The 19,330-nt window shown below is 33.6% G+C and overlaps 4 protein-coding genes and 1 long non-coding RNA gene across 7 annotated transcripts; all 5 read right to left on the bottom strand.

The window, feature by feature from the left end:
- Positions 1 to 1,397: 1,397 nt before the first annotated feature.
- Positions 1,398 to 2,429, bottom strand: LOC105185700 (uncharacterized). Its single transcript, XM_019842601.1, has 3 exons — positions 2,231 to 2,429; positions 1,998 to 2,160; positions 1,398 to 1,924 (listed from the first exon to the last, which is right to left on the bottom strand). Exons 1-3 carry the CDS (start codon positions 2,351 to 2,353, stop codon positions 1,803 to 1,805), a joined length of 408 nt encoding a protein of 135 aa, XP_019698160.1. The 5' UTR covers positions 2,354 to 2,429; the 3' UTR covers positions 1,398 to 1,802.
- LOC105185701 (uncharacterized) lies at positions 2,422 to 5,040 on the bottom strand. Of its 3 annotated transcripts, none has more exons than XM_025303400.1 (6): positions 4,589 to 5,040; positions 4,248 to 4,474; positions 3,963 to 4,157; positions 2,945 to 3,013; positions 2,754 to 2,843; positions 2,422 to 2,546 (listed from the first exon to the last, which is right to left on the bottom strand). In XM_025303400.1, the coding sequence occupies exons 1-6, from the start codon at positions 4,744 to 4,746 to the stop codon at positions 2,482 to 2,484; spliced, it is 804 nt and encodes a 267-aa protein (XP_025159185.1). In that variant the 5' UTR covers positions 4,747 to 5,040; the 3' UTR covers positions 2,422 to 2,481. The 3 variants fall into 3 exon arrangements, 2 of the variants coding, with proteins under 2 accessions (XP_025159185.1, XP_025159186.1); XR_003113640.1 differs by lacking the exon at positions 2,422 to 2,546 and adding an exon at positions 3,712 to 3,855 and having other exon boundaries at positions 2,776 to 2,843; XM_025303401.1 differs by lacking the exons at positions 2,422 to 2,546; positions 2,754 to 2,843 and having other exon boundaries at positions 2,951 to 3,855.
- A 5,400-nt stretch (positions 5,041 to 10,440) lies between these two features.
- On the bottom strand, positions 10,441 to 17,439 carry LOC105184581 (piggyBac transposable element-derived protein 4). Its single transcript, XM_025303320.1, has 3 exons — positions 17,127 to 17,439; positions 16,612 to 16,785; positions 10,441 to 11,009 (listed from the first exon to the last, which is right to left on the bottom strand). Exons 1-3 carry the CDS (start codon positions 17,437 to 17,439, stop codon positions 10,441 to 10,443), a joined length of 1,056 nt encoding a protein of 351 aa, XP_025159105.1.
- A 379-nt stretch (positions 17,440 to 17,818) lies between these two features.
- LOC112589542 (uncharacterized) lies at positions 17,819 to 19,064 on the bottom strand (the record flags this gene model as incomplete). Its single annotated transcript, XM_025303319.1, has 3 exons — positions 17,819 to 18,097; positions 18,214 to 18,399; positions 18,909 to 19,064. Coding segments are annotated over 3 exons (561 nt in total), but the record flags the coding sequence as incomplete, so codon positions are not given.
- Positions 19,065 to 19,091: 27 nt separating this feature from the next.
- LOC112589556 (uncharacterized) lies at positions 19,092 to 19,294 on the bottom strand. Its single transcript, XR_003113634.1, has 2 exons — positions 19,206 to 19,294; positions 19,092 to 19,131 (listed from the first exon to the last, which is right to left on the bottom strand). It is a non-coding gene; the product is annotated as an uncharacterized LOC112589556 (long non-coding RNA).
- Between the last annotated feature and the right edge of the window lie 36 nt (positions 19,295 to 19,330).

The raw sequence follows: 19,330 nt of genomic DNA, 5'->3' as shown, positions 1-19,330 counted from the left end.
ATAATTATATGCTCACTTCACAAATACATGACTTATTTGGTTGCCACTTTTCTCTTCTAATGGACTGTAACCATAACATTTTTCTTTGCGGATCTGTTGGAAAATTAATTAACATAAATCCGCCTTCGGTTCTGTTTTTACACCCCAATATGCTACAACCCGTCATTATCTGCAAACATTTTCGGTTTTGATTATGTATTTCAGATTCACATATATAAATTATAAAAGATATTTTTAATAGATTGTAGATTTATAGATTATATTTCAGTTGTATTATTTCCATTGCTTTTATTATGATATCTTATTTTGATTCACATAGTTTTAGTTTAAATTCATGCTTACCTCTATATATTACATATTATTTATTTATAATTACTGCAATAATATTTATATACGTTACGCATCGCGATATGTTACGCATCGTTCGTCGTTTGGTTAGTAACGCTGCGACCATTGCGAGCGTTAAATGGAATGCAACCTGCGTCCGCCATTTTTCATCCAACTAGAATTAGAACTAGAACGTTGACCAGTCTCTTATATTTAGGGTCTCTAATGATGATCATCATCAATGTTCCTTCTAAATGAATTGTTAGTTCGTTTTGCTGCAGTAAAATTTGGAAACACAATTTTATGTTTATAATATTCACCTGGCTCTGTACATTTATCACAAGATGAATAGCCTGTATGTTGTTTCGTACATTTTAAGAAAGCGCGGGCAGGCGCATCGCATATAAAACTGTGGATTTCAATGAAATACATATGTTCTTTAAACGTAAACCCATGTGTGAGCAGTGCATTAAGTTCAACGATAAACTTATTCAAAAACTGATCAAGTGGTTTTGGCTTGGCTGTTCCACAAAAAACAGAAATAGTAAACGGCGGTATACCTGTAACATTTTTTATCATACTTAAAATTGGCCATAACTGTAACTTTGAGCTTTTGAATAAAGGAATTCCGTCAACATTAAAACTAATTTTTAATGTTTCGCCGACTTTTAAATTTATACTTTGAGATGTTAAACAGTGTATTAATGCATATTCCAAACCAAAATAATAGAAATCTCCTGTATCTAATTTAATAATATTTGGAGTCGTTCTTGGTGTTTTTAATAATACGCGACCATCAATCGGTAAAGAAGGATGATATTGAGCTAATATTCGAAGCAGATTATTCAAAGATGATCGCGAAACGTTATACTTCAAAGCCCAAGTTCTTAATTCTTGCAAAATACAATTCTCATTCTCATCTTGTAATATAATTGAGCTTGAATTGTCGCTACTTATACTTGAAATATTATATTCATGGGAATAATTACTTTGTAAATCTAAATTATTGAAATATATGTTAGTCGTATTTTCATTAACTAAATTATTGTGGCTAGTTGATGATTCAGCTGTATTGCTATTATATATTCTAGAACATTCTGTATTCAAACATGCATTATTCACGTTAAAATTAACAATATTACTTTGTTTCATCATTACTTATTTCGTTAGCAAATAATGTTTTTTCTGTGTCATATATTCCATCGGAATTATCACATAAATTAAACGATTGTTTGTGAGAAATAACATTTGAATTATGCTGAATCGTATTAAAAAATGTATCCTTTACAGCTTCTGCAACTCTTCTATATTGCTGTCGTCGCATAACATATTTTCGTTTCCGCCTCGTTTTTGGTATGTTTAAACAATAATATAAAATATCACAAACAGATAATTACGAAAACACTTATACAGGGAATGTAATGCTCTTATATACCTTAATATTAAACGTATTTATAATGAAACAAATTCCTATTTTATAGTTGTTGTTTTCTCTTTTTTTCAACCGTCAACCGTTGGTGAGCGTGTTTCAGCCAGATTTTAATCGCGTTTTCTATATCATGATCAGTACTAGACGATGATTGTTTATGCACTGCACCTGCAATAATACAATATAATGTACAACGTACAACTTGTTCATATTGTTTAATTGCACATATACAAACACTTACATAGTACCACTGTTTTCATTTTCAGAGTTCCAAAAGGTCGTTTATTTTTTCTTTGTCCAAGAAAATTATAATCATTAGCTAATTCGTTGTTAAGCATTTTTCGCAGGATTCTATTTGTTCGTGAAGCAGTAATAGTACCGCCTAAAGACGACAAGTATGATGACTGCAAACAATTAAATAATCAGTAAACTATTATCACCGATGGTATTCATTATATTACATGTGCATTTTACCAGACGATTTTGCTTCTCGCTAGAATCCAAATAGTGTTCAAGTACTTGTATGTCCTCATGCGTGTTAAGTGGAAATTGCACAGGAAAGTCCGGTGGTAAAGAAAGTATGTCAGTAGAAAGCATTGAATTTTCAATAAGCCCTCGTACTTCTTTTATTTCTTCTCTAGCTTTTTTTATTTCACTAAAAGCTTTAACTATATATAAATGTTATTAAGACTGTTAAAACAATAATGAAGTAAACATATTCTGTATTAAATAATGCACATACTTATACCACCTAAAATTTGCCCTCCACAAGATGAGCAAGAGGATTCATCTAAACATCAAATGATCACATATATATATGTAATATAAATATAACAATTATACAAATATATTTGCATTATATTAACCCATTACTTTATTAACTTCTAAATCTCGTATTCGCATTGTGCTTTTGAAAATTAACTTCAAACTGTAATAATATATAGCATGTATAATTAATTTCAATTTATAGTATATGCATACGAAAATAAAAACATACTCAAAGTATTTGAGCTATTACATGGGTTTACAGTTACCGCCTTGCTAGATGAGGTATATATTTCAGCATCTGTTATTTCGTTAGAATGCTCTAGAAATAAATATAACATAAAAACGATATAAAATACTAAATAATGTATATTACTACTATGTATAAACTGTTTTACAATACAAATACAATAAGTTACTCACGTCTTTGGTTGTCATTAGTATAATCAGTAGATAGTTTCAATATCTGTTCTTCAGGCCGATGTAATTGCACTAAATTTGCAAAGAAACGATTATGTATCTTATATTATCTCAGCCGGCACACTCTCGTCATTTTGACGTTATAGACGTGAAAAATGACGTAAAAATGACGTCTATGACGTCAAAATGACGAAGGTGTGCCAGCTGGATATACTTGCACAAATAAATATATTTTATGTCTCAATAAGAATAATATTACAATTGTAAAATTGTTTATAACAGTAAATGTCATACACAAAGCATAAAAAGCACAAAAAGTTATTTGCTATTTATATAGAATATTAGATTGGAATTGCAACACACGATAATTATAAAATGAAAAGGAGAATTAATCTCAGATAGCCAAACATGCGCAAACAGATTTCGAATAATATGTGTTACAAATGTTTGTTGGCAGAAAGACAACAAATCTGACACAGGATCTGTTCTATTTCAGTATATTGCCAAGCTGCCGCCAAAAATTTGACATGATCTGCTGGCAGGCAATCTGAGCACAGAAAATTTGACATGATCTGCTGGCAGAAAACGAGCAGAGCCTGTAGTAATCTGCCGTCACATTCTGTCAGCAAACGCTTTCGACAGAACACGATCTGAAGGCGGACACAGATGTTTATAGATCTGTCGACAGATCCTGATCACATCTGTCGCCAATCTGCTAACAGATTGTTAACTGGGAATATTACTGCAATACGTATATATGTAACACTTACTGAACAATAATGTAGATTCGTATAATAGTAGATATTATATTAACGAAAGTATATGCATTATTCGAACTATGTCAAAGTTCGACAGAAAAAGTTGCTTAGTAAATATTTTGTGCTGGGCTGGCAGCAGCTTTGCAATTGCTTTTTCTGCCAAATACAATTATTAAGTTGGATTTCAATTGAACAAACATTATTTATCATATTTAACTTATACTTCTTAGCTTAACGTATAAGCATATGTAACATGTTATTACCTTCTTTGATAATTTTTGGTGGACGTGGTAAAACTGATATTTCTATACTGCTATTGTTATTTTCGTCGTCACTACTGGAAAAATATTTACGGTTCTTTTTTCTATTTCTGCCGTGTTCAATATCAGATACATAAGATTGTACATCTGATGACGTTTCACATTTTTTAAGCTTTGCGTGAGCTTTTTGAAGATCATCTACAAACAAATATGATGCTTACTGTATATGGCAAACGACATAAATAAACCATCACCATCATAATTACTGTTTTTGACTGTAATACATACCACATTCAAAAAATTTTCGTTTTATATTATACAGTTGCCAGGTATGTTCATTCGGTTCTTCTCCGTAGAAAAGAACTTTATTAAAACGCGATATTGTTTTATAGGGCGGCCATAGAACATTCTTTTTGCGTGGAGTAAGCCACTTTACATGAACAATGGCTATTTCGCCACTGTTATCGTTATCGTCGTTGTGAAATTCAATTCCACAATAAGCCATAACATATAACCTATAACAGGTATGAACCTAACATGCTACAATCATTAGAATGCATCAGTTTATTACTGTGTGGATATACGGACTGTAACATTTTATACCGCTTAACACACAGCGAAGTACTTACGTAATTGTGACCAGTACTAGTAAATACAACGCACTACACGGAGATAATTGCCATACAGAAACGCACAGCTCAACCATTTGCCGCATGCGCGGAATCATTATGGTTTGCAAAATACGTTTTAGAGACGTCCACTGGACGTTATTATGACGTGTAGACATGACGTGATTATGTAGTCATTCAAATGACGTCATATTTTCGGACCTATTTGGTCACCTGACGTCATTCGTCCGAACATGACCAGTTTTCGACGTCAAAATGACGAGTGTGTGCCAGCTGGGCTCTTACTCCATCCCATGTCATAAGAAATTATAATACTGATAATTTCACCTAATCCGGCGTCAAATGCTTTGTCCGTATTTTTAACGTTATTGTTCAGGGGATGCAATGCAACATTAGTATCGGTAGATAAATGAAGACTTTGCAAATTAGAATATATGTCATTAAATATATCAGAAGACCTATAATAGTAAAAATATCAAAATATATAATAATCAAATGTAGTTACCGGCTTGTTTATGATAAATATCAAATAATAATAATAATATTTAATAATATTAAATATATAAATAAAAACTGATGCTAAATGCTCTATATTAAAAGGGATCAAAATATATACATAAACACAAAATATATAAAAAAATAATATTTATTATATATACATATTGTTACGTCCCGTGGAATTTTATTGGATTCAATAGAATTTATTTGATAACGTGGATATGACTATGAGGAAAGCGCCCCTGTACGGAGAACAATACACGGTTTGCGAAACACATCGAACGACATAGAGGAAGACAAATATTGTTTATTAACTTGGATATCGAAAGGCTTACTGTGATCGGATGGCTGGAACGTCATTGTTTAGGCGTCCGACGGAACGGGAGAACGGAACGGGAGAAGGAGCCCTCGTACGCGCCCGCGTTCCTCCCAGCTGAGATGACGGAACGTCGAACGCTCGCGATATCGCACTCCCGGCTTCCGAAAGTCGCGTCTGTCTTTTCTTGTACGAATGAATTAAGAAGATCGTGAAATTGGTTGAAGTCACGAATACACTTGGTTGCAACAATTGTAATGAGAAAGAACTAGAAAGAAAAAAAAACGAGATATACGAGAATATGAGAGACCGTCACGAGATGGAACTTGAAGATTCTCTAAGTACAATAGTTAAGGAGAGACTTGTGAGCACGCATCCGAAACGTGTGACGGCCTCAACGAGAGTGAAGAAGCGGGCGGTTCGCCGACGGGCCGAGGAGTCCTTCTTCTTTGTGTCGGAGCAAGACGCGAGTTACTCGATCTCCGGATGCAACAACGATAAGAACCCCACCAAAGTGTCGCCTAAACAGTTCGGTTATCTTAGAATGAAAACAATTTACAATTTTATAGTCAACCGCGGGTGGACAATAATGCGGCAATCGCGAATTTAGGTACGACGCTTTACAATGATAGGCCAAAGAAGCGTTCCTGGCGAATTCGGCGCAACAAGTTTAATAATTTTAACGGAGAGTGGCAAACGGGGGTAGTACAATTTTATAATGATAGGTTTTTACTTCTTTACACTACATTTCTAACGCTTTGATCTAATAACCGGGTAATATGTAAAGTTTAGCGAGATGTCGGATGAAAGAAACAAGGTGGAGAATTACGACGCGATATGCCTTGTCTTCCATCCGAGATTCCTGAGAGCGAAGCTGGGCCGTGCTGCTAACGCAAAACAGTTATGAGATTCGTAGAATCATAATGCTTATACTGCAGAGTTACAAAGATAACGATTAGAAAAGTTGTTAACGGTTATAACACAACTTTCCCACACTTAGTGCTTATTTTTCTTGTTAAGAAGCAAGAGATGGGGAAGCTGCATAGTCTGTCCGCTATGATAAAAATAATTTGGAATAATAGTAAGAAATAATAGCCAAGCCCTCGCGCAACCGGCTGTTATTCTTGAGACTACGTAAGCAATGATAAAGCATACGCGCGCTGTAGAAAACGACGTGTCAAATTAACATAGAACAGAAGTGTCGAAAAGAAAGAAAACAGAAAAGAGTAACACAATTCATACGTTGAGTCTGGCACATAAAATGTGTCATCCATACACTTGAGGTATTAGTTTGAACGCAATATGCATGATCATGTCTTTTTGCTAAAATCATGTTAATGCAGTGCATGCATGTAATTTGAGATGCTAGCTTATGTACTACATATCCTCCTATGTAATGCAAAATATTTTGTACAAACATAGAAAGCTCGATGTTGTCTAACATTTCAGTTAAATTATTTAACTGTTTAATATCTTCAGTATTTTCTTTAACGTTTGAAACATGTTTTTGATTTTGAAATTTGAATATTGCTGGTAGATTAGAAGTATCAATGATGCAGTTTGCATTTACGCTTGCACAAATTTTATTTTTAAAAAGCAATTTACGTAAAGCCCACTTAAATTGCAAGCAATTGGGATTGTCATTCCAACCACCTTGATTTCTGATACACGAAAAGTAGAGTTCTAAATTATCTTGAGAACACTTGTAAGGTAGGAAATAATATAAACTATAAGTTGGCATTGAAAATAGATCATTTGCGAGATGAACAAAACTAGATGCATCTAAAATAAATCCTAGCGCAAAAGTTTTCCTATTACAACGAAGTACAGGAACGTCATTAACTTTTAATGACGAGATATACGAAACACTGGAATCAAAAATTTCCTTAAACAGTTTTAAATTTTTTCTTATGGGCGCTTTATAATTTTTTCTAAACGAATTTCGTGCATTCATCATATCGAATAATCTATCAAATATTCTCAAAAATTCGCAAGTGGCTTCGCTACCTTGAAAATCCTTATTACCACTATGTCTTAGAAAATCGATAGCGTCTGCAACACTGCTACTTATAGTTTGTGTGGCCAATCGAACATTCATTTTTTTATTAAAAAATGAAATATGTGCACCACTTATTTTATTTGCTAGCTTGAAATCTTCTTCTTGTAATGAATGCAATTTAAAAAAAAAATTAAAATCTATTTTCCCTTGTGGGCTACTGATATTACTTTCAGCAAAAGTGTTCCTACTCAATTTAATTATGTGACACGGGTCGAGTATGCAATGTATATTACTATTATGTGTTGGATGTCGAAACATTGTTGTAAATGGTTCTTTGGAAAAATAGCAACCAAGTATTTCAAAAGTTTTTTTGTTAGTCCCACATCCATCACATGTTATTGATCGCACGGTTATTCCTATTTCCTGTAGAACTTTAATTGCATGGATTAATAACTGTGCTTAGAGATTAGCATTTAATTTATTAATGTAAAAATAAGCAATTGGACATTTAAATCTACATGTATATGATACTATCTGAAAGACTAGAGCTTCTTTGGCTAACTCTTCCTTATTTTCTACCGCAATATTGCCATAATCTATATATCCTCGGAATTTGTCATTTTGTGCGCCATACAATACTTGACTACGGATAGCCATTGAGTCAAAAATTAAAGCAACGTTTTTTAGGTACGTTTTCTCACAAACTTCTTGTTTTAAAAATTGAATAACTTCAGTCAGAAAACCAACATCACATTTATAGGTACTCATCCATTTTCGCAATGTTGCTGAATGTGGCAAATGCAACTCTTTTTATACAAATGAATATGCCTTTGGAGAGTAAAATGAAAGCATTAATGCAAACTGCTTTATCTCATCTGAATACCTTCTGCGAGAAGGAGAAACTTTTTCATTTTTTAATTCAATTTTTATTAAATCTAAGGTTAACCCTTAAATGACACACGTCAAAAAAATCACATAACTGACACATGGGGTTCTTTGAACCCCAGCATGAAAAAGTTTAATAATTTCGAAAGTTATTAATATTTTGGTCCGATGATTTTTTTACATATATTTGAAATCTTTTACCAGAAGATTTTATAATAGTGGTATCAAAATTTCAATTTTAACATATTGAAAAAATATGCAAAAAAAAAATTTCAGAATTTTCTCTTTTTTGAGAAAAATATTAATAACTTTTTCAATTTCTAATATTTTGAGCTACAGATTTAGGATTATACGTATAAGATGTTATATTTTAAGATAAGAATACTCCCATTAATGGATTTTCAAAAAAGTATATTTATTCTGAAGAATGAAGTGGAAAATTTTTGAGAAATTACAAACACAGTAAATGATTGTTTAGAGCGATTTATTGATTATGAACAAGGTAGAAAAATTATTTAAAGTCATACATTTATAAAGAACACTTAATTGATGATGGGAAACCACCACAAATTTATTCTATACCACCACACTCAACGCACATGTAGACGCGGTGAGTATTGCACATCGGTCGGCGGCATGAAGGGCATAGCTCTTTTGTTTTGCGATCAGTTTTTCGTTCGCAGAGACCACATCTCGTCTTTACAGGTAGATATGGCCTCTCTTCTCCTTTACTTTCAACCTCATCTATATCCAAAATTGCACCAATTGCGATACGCAAATCCCTACATAAGGACGGATTATTTATGCGAGAACGCAAGTAAGGCGTAATCAAATGAAGGCTCAAGTCTTCGAGAGAGTACTTCGCTCGTATTTTGTTCTGATCCAAATTTTGTCTCAAACAATTTAATAAAATGCGTGTATTAAGGGCAGCTTGGTCTAATATGTCGAAAAAATAGCGCATCGGCCAACGGTTAGTTCGCTTCGTTACCGTATATGCGTGACACAGTTGGTCGAACGAATCAGTTCCACCTTTTGTTTTATTATAATGTATAATAATGTTAGGCTTTCCATTTGTAACTTCTGTTGTTTTAGAATAAGATGAAGCAACAATCGCAATTTTATTTTTCTTTGGTATGTGCGACAGCAAAACAATTTCTTTCGAAAAACAAAACTTAGTGTCCGGAATAGTTTTCGATGCAAGTTTGAGTTGTGCAGGAATTTCTGGTTTATTTTTACGAACTATACCAGTAATTGTCAAGTAATATGGTTCTTTAACCCTTTGCGGTCGGCGGCTTTTTCGGCCGAGCGAGGTGCCAGGTCGGAGCGATTTTCGCGAAGGTGTCGCGCCTTACAGGTACAAATAAAATGATCTTATACATAAATTATCTTATAAAAACGTTATATTTTAAGAGTTTATATATATTTACACCTTAACAATGTAATTTCCCAAACTTAATTTCTGTATTTTTCTTTGGTATGGTAATTTGAAAAACATTGACCAAGATGCATTCTTGGTTTTCCTGGACATGTATCACAGTAGTAAGTGGTCTCGTGTCTTCCACCTGGTTTGTTTCGGATGGAACAAACTTTATAATCACTTTTTGTACCACAAAGCATTACGTGAAGTTTTCCATTGAGCCGAATCTCATCCGAGTTGGAGGTCGATGTTGAAGGTCGTCGCTCCTGTCGAAAATCACCTTTCAATTGCTTCACTAAGATTTTCCGGAATTGTAAGTGGTTAAGTGGCCGCTCGTTTCTCTGCTTTTTGACTAATTTGTAGAGAATATAGGAATTGATTAATGAAATTTCTAATCCCCAAAAAAATAATTTACGCCACCACTTCAATGATTTACGCATAAAGGTCGAGGCATACTGATCCGCCAAGTCAACGCCGCCCATGAATTTTATATAATTTACGACAACATCGGGCTTTCTAACAACAGTTTGAACACCATGGCGGAGTGTTCGTTCTACGTTACTCATCGCCGCATTATGAAAATTTGTGAATAACGTAACAATTCGCTTATCTTTCCACTCTACAACAAAATTATCAAGTTTGCGGTAAGCTACCATCGATTTTTCTTTTGGAAGTTGTTTTTTTCTAATCTGGTAACTGTTTTCTATTGGGCATGATTGTCCCAGTCAAATGACACTTCAATTTCTGTAATTCGATCGCCAAGATGTAGCTGGTGTAATACCGGTCGGTAAACATGTGATGTCCCTGCGCACCAGGATCTCTCTATTCAACAGCATTGCATATAAATGCAACGGAATTCTTGTTGATACTGGTAGGTCCGGTCTGATCAATGTTTGTGTTGTAAGGCTGCCATAGTAGGGTAGAATTCCGCAAACATATCCCGTACCGGAATCTGCCAATGTATATATTCGGATGCCCCATTTAATCGGCTTTTTTGGGTTGTACGTAATAAATGAAACCCGTCCTTTGAATTTGACGACAGATTCATCAACACAAATTTCTTTGTCCGGTGTGAAATGGTTCAAAAGTCTGGAGTTTATGTAGTCAAGGTAGCCAGTTATCAGTTGCAAACGTGTTCTGGTGTTGCTACTTGACGCTGAAACTATCTCTGTATGTAGCATCCAAAAAGTTTGGGTAAACCGCTCTCTCGAGAATGTATTCAGGAAAAATGGAATATGACTTGTAGAGTCTTTTGCCCAATATTCCTTTAGATTGGCCGCTGTTATTGTCCCCATATTCACTATAACTGCGATAAATGCCAAAAATTCTGCATTCGTGACATTATACCACGTGTGCCAAATTGATCGCGAGGATAACGCTGTTTCCTCTAACTTTCTTGCAGCATAGCGGTTTGTGTCTGCTACTACCTGGTCCACTAGCTCGTCGGTAAAAAATAACTTGAAAAAATCAAGAGGCTCTACAACACTCGAGGGTACCTGTGGCCCTGCAGGTCTTTCGCCGGGAATGAAATTTATCCTGGGTGGTATTTCTGTAGACTCGTCACAAAGTGTCCATTCCGATTGATCAAAGGTGTGTAAGGCATCATTGTCATCTTCAGATTCGCTGTCTATTACCCTTATTTTTCATCTCCTTACACCCATGATCACATCATCATCTTCATCATTAGCCTCTCGATCAATGCGATCGATTTCGTCCCGGAGTATTTCGAAACAAAATTCATCTTCGCTAGAACTGATTTCGCTCCTAATATCCATTTTTGTCGGGGTTCGAACAAAATCACTTTATACAAATTTTCCTGATGCTTCTGCCACGATCGTCGAGTCTCAACTGACTTCGGAGACATTTTCAAAGCCACAGTCTTAGAAGAACCTTTTACCAATTTTATCTTATCTCCGTTAAGATATGTCATTTGATACTTCATACAAAAGAGTATAAACAGCTAAGGAACCTTTCCAAGAACCAATGCTGCATTCCTATCGTTTGGAGCTAACGTAATCTAACATAAACACCGATTGGCGCCTCTCACTCGCCATCCGACCTGTCGCGCGAAACGCCGTGGCGACTGAGAGTCGTCTTCCGACCGCAAAGGGTTAACAAAACGTTCGATCAAAGGGATAGACGTAAACCAGTTGTCACAAGTTACTGTACGATTTGAACTATGACTCGGCTCACAAGGGACATTCGGCAACGCGGAAATTCAAAAAAATCTGAAACTCTGCATAATTGTAGATCAGATATACCTAATAACAAAACAATTTTTCGTTGGTGCCCAAAAACGGTTTTAAGGGTGGAAACAACCTCTTGAACAAAGTTGATTTTTGTCTTTCTAAGCGAATATTATCGAATATTATCGAAACTATTAAAGTGATATGAAAAAATGTTTTAGACAAAAGTTTTATGGTTTTAAAAGTACTTTATTATGCTATATTTAGATTTTTTAAAAATGTAAAATTGTGTATAAAATATCCCCCCTCCTTCTCTTTTTTCAAATTGTTAAAATCAATTGTCCAACCAAAATAAAGCTTATTTTATGACAAATTCAACCATATATAATAACATTATGTTTGGAAAAGGCAATATTGAAAAAAAAATTAAACATGCTCTTATATGTATGCTACGCGTACCAAACTTAAGGATTCGCTACTTGACGATGGCATTTCTTTCTTCCTCAAATCTTCCTCATAATTGCAAACTGTAAAAGATAAGGAAGGAAGAAAATAGAAAATCTAAAAAAGCAATAAAGTTGATGTTAAGAAGTAAGTTAAGAAGAAGAACAGCATGATAAGGAGGACGCAGAGAGAGTGTATATAACCCTAATATAGATAATCTTTTAAATTCAATTGTAAAGAACAAATAAGGAAATGAATGATATGAAGAAAAAAGGAGAACACACACGGATTTAATAATGAAAAATATAATTTATAAATTTATTCAGTGTACATTTGTGTGTATGTGTTTTGTTTCATTCAGTATATAGGTTTTATTAATTAAGTAGTCGATATAGATATTCGAGTGAAAGATATCTTATATTTTGGTATGGATTATAATATATACAAATTTTACAGGAATTGAGGACAGTAAAATATTATTTATTCTATATAATTATTACAATAATGATATTGCTCAAAGAAATGTTCAAAACAAAAATATTGCTTGCACCATGCACAACGTATAAAAGCCATTTTACCACAAATGCTACATTTTGGTATACGTTTTTCTTCTTTAAAATAACAATAATCGATTGGATTATGAAATTTTTCAGGCCGTGTTGATAAATAACCACTTTTATACCAGCTATATCTAAATAAATTTCGAAATCTTGGAGAAGACAGTTGATTGTGTGTTAAAGATTGCAATTTTATTATGTTATTTAAATGTAAATGTAAATTTATGTCACAATTATTTATAATAACACTATCAGAAAAGCTTCGAACAAAATTTTTCCAGATTCTGAAACCAAAAACATCTAATGGCTGTATAAAAGCAGTTGTTTTTTTTGGTATTGTTAGAATATTTACATGTTTGTCTTTTGGTACAAGTTCTTCCAATTGGTTCGGGCAATGTCCTGTCCATGAATCAAGCAGTAGTATACTTTTCTCTCCAGTGTTTGGTAGATACACTTCTTGGAACCAATTTTTGAAATGTTCAGTTGTCAATTTCCCTGATTTTGAAGCCGCAATGTAAATATTCACTGGTCTAAAAAGAGTTTGTTCTACTTGTGGTCCAAAAACACCAGTAGATTCTTTTAATACTATATACAAAGGCGACAGGAGATGTCCATCTGCAGATATAATAGGCATAATGGTGTAGCTATGAGTCATAGCAGATAAAGATTGGATAGTAGCTCCAACTGTCTTCACTCCTACATTAGCTAATGTTCTTCCTGCATGTATTTCTAAATTAAAGCCACTTTCGTCCGCATTATAAGTTGATTCAGCACCGATTACATTAATATGTGGCTTTACTGTATTTACAAATTCCTCAGCGTTTTGACGTATAGTTAGATCAGTTAAATGAGAAGATCGCGTTTTAAATGCAGTTATTTTACGTGATGTAATACGATGTGCCTTTTTAAAATTCCATATCCACCAATTTCCTGCTTTAAATGAAGAAAAATCCACTTGTTCCTTTGCTTCTAGTGCCCATTTTCGCAGATTTATATCATGAATAATAAGTCCTCTATTAACAGCTTCTTGGAATTTTATAAGAACATATTCAGCAATAACTACAAGTTTGTCTGTATTTGAACCCCCACGCATTACATGTTCTTGCCATCTGTGCAATTGTTGAATAGATTTTACCTAGAAGAAAACAAATCTCAATATTAAACAATTCGAATTCAAAAATAAAAGAAGTTATATACGAATTAAATGTTCACGAAACATCAAATTGTAAAACTTAAAATAAAAAACAACGCGACTCTAACTATATAATTTACAGCTTTGGTCATAAGTATAAAGCATCTCTAACTCATTGTATTTTCCTAGAAATCAATGCATATACTCATAGTAAATATATAATCTCTTTACAATAAATATTATATTAATATTTTATAATATAATGTGTATATTATATTTATGTATATTATATTTATATTATAATTTATATTATATTAATATTATATTATATTACAATAAATATTGTAAAATAAATATTATTTTCCACATATTCTTATATTATATTTTTTTATTATATTATTTTTCCATATACTCGTATACTATATTATGTTCTCCATATATTCATATAGTATGTTTTTGTTACACAATTTAAATAAATTTTTTGGGATGCTTTATACTTATAGTCAAAGCTGTATGTACAATGATGCGTTCCGCGAGAGGGGAAATAGAGTTCTCTCTGTCGCGGAACGAATCACTGCCGGTCACTGTACACCGTAAAAGCCTCAAGTATTTTACTATATATTATTCTTCTTATTTTTTAATTAAACTTTACTTTTCTAAAACGATGTTGTACAGAAGTAAGAGATAAATGTCCTTTCTTTCCACTCTTCCAAAATTCGATTGCCTTTTTCTTATAATTTAAGTTTACATTTCCACCTTCATCATCCACAGTGCAAACTTCATTTCCATAATTATCTTCTTCAGCATCAATATCGTACACATCTACAAATTGTACGTCATGCGGTTCTGATGGATCGTCAAAATCAAGTCCCCACTCATGTTCGATCGTAATATCGTGATGTATAGCACTCTTTATTAAATCAGTAATTGTATCATGGAGTTCCACCTCTTGATGATTAACAGGAGTTATTGCAATATTTGTGAAATGAAATGTCGCAATTAACAAATTAATAACATTAGCTGGATTTATTACTGACATTATGATACAAATCTTAAGGATATTTTAATTAAACATTTCTCACAGCAATAATAATATACGTACTGCTTCAATAACTGCTTCAATAACACTGAAATGTATTCCAAAATGGACAGCTTTTATATGCAAATGAATGAAGATAACATATGTCAATATAATGAACCTTGATTGCACTGTACTTGATAAAGAGTGCTATTTTGGTCGCACAGTCATAAAACTTGTGACAAGTGTTTTGCATGTTGCCATGATGTACACACACGTGCGCACGTACAAAAACACACATACACACACACACATATTTATTTATATTTACGCGTGTCGTTTAAATTAATGAAAAAGGTAGCCGCAATGTTGGTAAAATAAACGTCTATTACGTGAAATTTTATAATTTATAACATTTTTAAATATTAGTGACTGTATCCTTATCATGCTATTTTTCTCCTACTTCTTAACATCAACTTTATTGCTTTTTTAGATTTTCTATTTTCTTCCTTCCTTATCTTTTACAGTTTGCAATTATGAGGAAGATTTGAGGAAGAAAGAAATGCCATCGTCAAGTAGCGAAGCCTTAAGTTTGGTACGCGTAGCATACATATAAGAGCATGTTTAATTTTTTTTTCAATATTGCCTTTTCCAAACATAATGTTATTATATATGGTTGAATTTGTCATAAAATAAGCTTTATTTTGGTTGGACAATTGATTTTAACAATTTGAAAAAAGAGAAGGAGGGGGGGTATTTTATACACAATTTTATATTTTTAAAAAATCTAAATATAGCATAATAAAGTACTTTTAAAACCATAAAACTTTTGTCTAAAACATTTTTTCATATCACTTTAATAGTTTCGATAATATTCGATAATATTCGCTTAGAAAGACAAAAATCAACTTTGTTCAAGGGGTTGTTTCCACCCTTAAAACCGTTTTTGGGCACCAACGAAAAATTGTTTTGTTATTAGGTATATCTGCTCTACAATTATGCAGAGTTTCAGATTTTTTTGAATTTCCGCGTTGCCGAATGTCCCTTGTCAGTAACTTTTCTAAAAAAATATTCTGGAATTTTCTCACGTGGCAATAATCCTTCCAAAGTTTGTTTTCCTAAATATGGGATTGCATGATAAAGATAGAATGTCGAAGCATCATTCAGAGTTATCACTTTGAGACCGTATTTATCAGGTTTCGCTTTTATATACATACGAAAAACGCACCGTCCGCGAAAGCTTAACAACTGTTCATCGACTGTTGTTTTTTTACCAATATTGTAACAGTTGCGGCAATTCTCAATAAAAATATTCCAAATGTCTCTTATCGGCGCAAAACGATCATTCTTATTTCTCGTTTTCTTGTCATCGAATCTTATACACATGCAAAGAAACGAGAATCTGTTTCTTGACATTGTACAACGATAAACTGTTAAGCCGTGCTTTTTGTTCCACATATCATGAACATCAACGTTTGAATCCTTCCTTGCGCCAGCGTAATAAAATAATCCGATAACCGCTTTTATCTCTACAATATTTGTATGCTCATGATATGATTGTATGAGCAAACCTTTCGCCATCATTATAGCACATACGTGCTCAATCTGTTGATTGGTATGCTCAACAATTTTTTGGAAGATTTCGTCGGTGATTAACGCCTCCCAAAACTGCTCCATAGTCCCCAAACCGGCTGCTGGATCAATGGGGCCAGGAATAACGTCTTTCTCTGGTTCGTTTATTCGATCTGTAAAAGAAAAAGTTTCATTGTAACGGTGCAGGAACATTGAAATTCAAAACGTAAAACCGATGACTCATTGCTTCAAAATATATCTGGCCTAATGTTTACTAACAAAGCGGAACTTAGCTCAGTTTCTCTCTCTCTCTCTCTCTCTCTCTCTCTCTCTCTATCTTTCTCTTTCTTTCTGCCCCCCTCCCTCTCTATCTCTCTATCTCTCTATCTATCTGTCTATCTCTCGCTCTCTCTCCTCTCAATCTACCATTCGAGAAAGGGAACTGTCTTTCCTTACAAATGATGCGGTGCGCGTGTACCTGAGGCGTGCTAATAAATAGGACGAAGGAACCTACCTGACAGCCTTCCAGCTGCTCTTGTAGACCATTTATAGCTATTCTTTCCTCTCAACGTTGTTGTTGGTCGACCCCGGTTACGGCTATCTGCTGCTAGCTCGACTCGACGCGCTTGCGCGTCTAAAAGTCGTTGTTCCAAACTAGCGTTCTTCAAATAATCTTCGTCGTCCTCCTCCATCGCACTTTCAACAAAATCGTCAGAAGGCTCATAATCTTCGTCGACACTGTGTTCAGACACATGATCTTCTTCACCTGAAGACGCGACATCGATAGCCTGATTTTCTTCCTCTTCCTGTATAACCGCCATTCGCATAGTCCGGTTTCGCAAATGACGCTCCATCTGATCAAACAGGAAACAATTCAAATACACGCCACAAAAAAATTCTTACAGCGTACAAAATTTTACTTACGATTTAAATTTATAAATTATGCACAAAAACAAGGAAAAAAAATCATTATTTTTTTCACCAAAAACCACGTATATGCCACACTGGGGTCAAATGGACCCCACTCCAATTTCCGTCGTCTCTCTTCGGCAGCTGTCGAGCGACTGACCTGCGGTAATAGCACGAATAGGTAATCCAAGAATCCAGCTACAGGTAGAGAGAGACAAGTTTGAATTCCGTTAGGATCACAAAGATTTGCACCGTTAAAAACGTCTGGGGTCTAATAGACCCCATGTGTCATTTAAGGGTTAATCCTGTAAAATTATTTTCTAATGCTTGCTCTAATGCATCAGTGCATTTACCATTTTATTTTAGATGAGCTATTAATGCTTTCATGGATGCTATGGATTTGTCTCTTCGTCTTAAACGTTTTTGCAATATTACAAGTCTCCTCTTCGTTTGTGTTTCCTTTGGAGATAGAGGTAACAGTCGTTTCTCTACTTGAACTGCAACGTCTTTCTTTATTTTTTTACAAGACTGTACCTCTTCTATTTGTGTTCCAACATCCGTCATTCTTTTTCTTTTTTGGTGATTTCAGGAAAGACACATCTTCCACTTGTACTGCGTTATTCTTCATTGTAGTAATTCTGCTTTCATTGACCTTCAACATAAGTAATTTTAAAATAATCTACAAGCAATTATTTCCAACTGCGACATATCTCGCAATATATATGTATGTATATAACAATTATTATCCGTAATAAACGCCATTGTGAATACCATTCTTGAATCAGGTAAGGCACTACCACTAGCATCATTTGGGGACAATACTCAATACTGAGTTCATTATTATGTTGTTGGGATGCATGTAGTCTACTTGTTTGTATCTATGGCATAACGAACAATATGATATTTTACAAATAGAAATAGTTTATGATTCAGATAATGTCGAAACAAGAAGTTAATTTAGAAATAAATAAAAGCCAGATGTAAGAAGTTGTGTATGAAATATTCTATTAATAAATTCAATGCTCAATGTATGTGTGTGAATATTCAACATAAGCTAATATTTCGATCATAACCGTCCTCAGTGCAATACAAAACATTAACATAATATGTGAAGAAAGTAGTTTCTGCAATTTATATGTATGTACAATATTGCTTTGCTTTATACATAACGTTAATCTACTGTATTGCATTAAGGAGGATTGTGGTATACGACTGCTTTGCTTATATCTTACATTTACACATTTAGCGTTGAATTTATTAATAGAATATATATTTTGCACTTGACTTCTTGCATTTGGACCCTTCGTATTTCTTTCTTAGCATATTACACATTTTTACAAAATGATGGAAATATGCTACAAACTTAAATAAAATTTATGCAACTCACCACTTGACAAATGTTAATATTTTCTTTACTTTCTTCGGTCTCTCGAAAAATAGTTGGTACCGCATTCTTTTTTAATGTTCTTCGAAAGAATGAACCAACTGTATAACATTCTTTCTCAAAATGTTCACTACAAATAAATGTCGATTTTGTATGATTTTACAGCAACCCTTCAGGAATATTTTCCATCCATTTTGTTGCGAGTTCTTCATTCGTCACAGGAAAGCTAAATAAAATTAATTAATACATTTGTACATTAGAAATATATCAGGTTAGGTTATCTGGAGTTCGACTATTTACCTGTGAAATGTCATTCTTTCGTTTGGATATATATATATATATATAATGGTAAAACATTGCAATATAAAAAACTGCAAAAATGTCTGGAATCCAAAAATACATTACAGGTTATATGTTGATTATAA

This window comes from Harpegnathos saltator, unplaced genomic scaffold, assembly GCF_003227715.2.
Source record: "Harpegnathos saltator strain DR-91 unplaced genomic scaffold, Hsal_v8.6 scaffold54, whole genome shotgun sequence".
Classification (NCBI taxonomy): Eukaryota; Metazoa; Arthropoda; class Insecta; order Hymenoptera; family Formicidae; genus Harpegnathos; species Harpegnathos saltator.
Note: the sequence above shows the minus strand (reverse complement) of the source record. Positions and strands in the feature narration are given on the sequence as shown.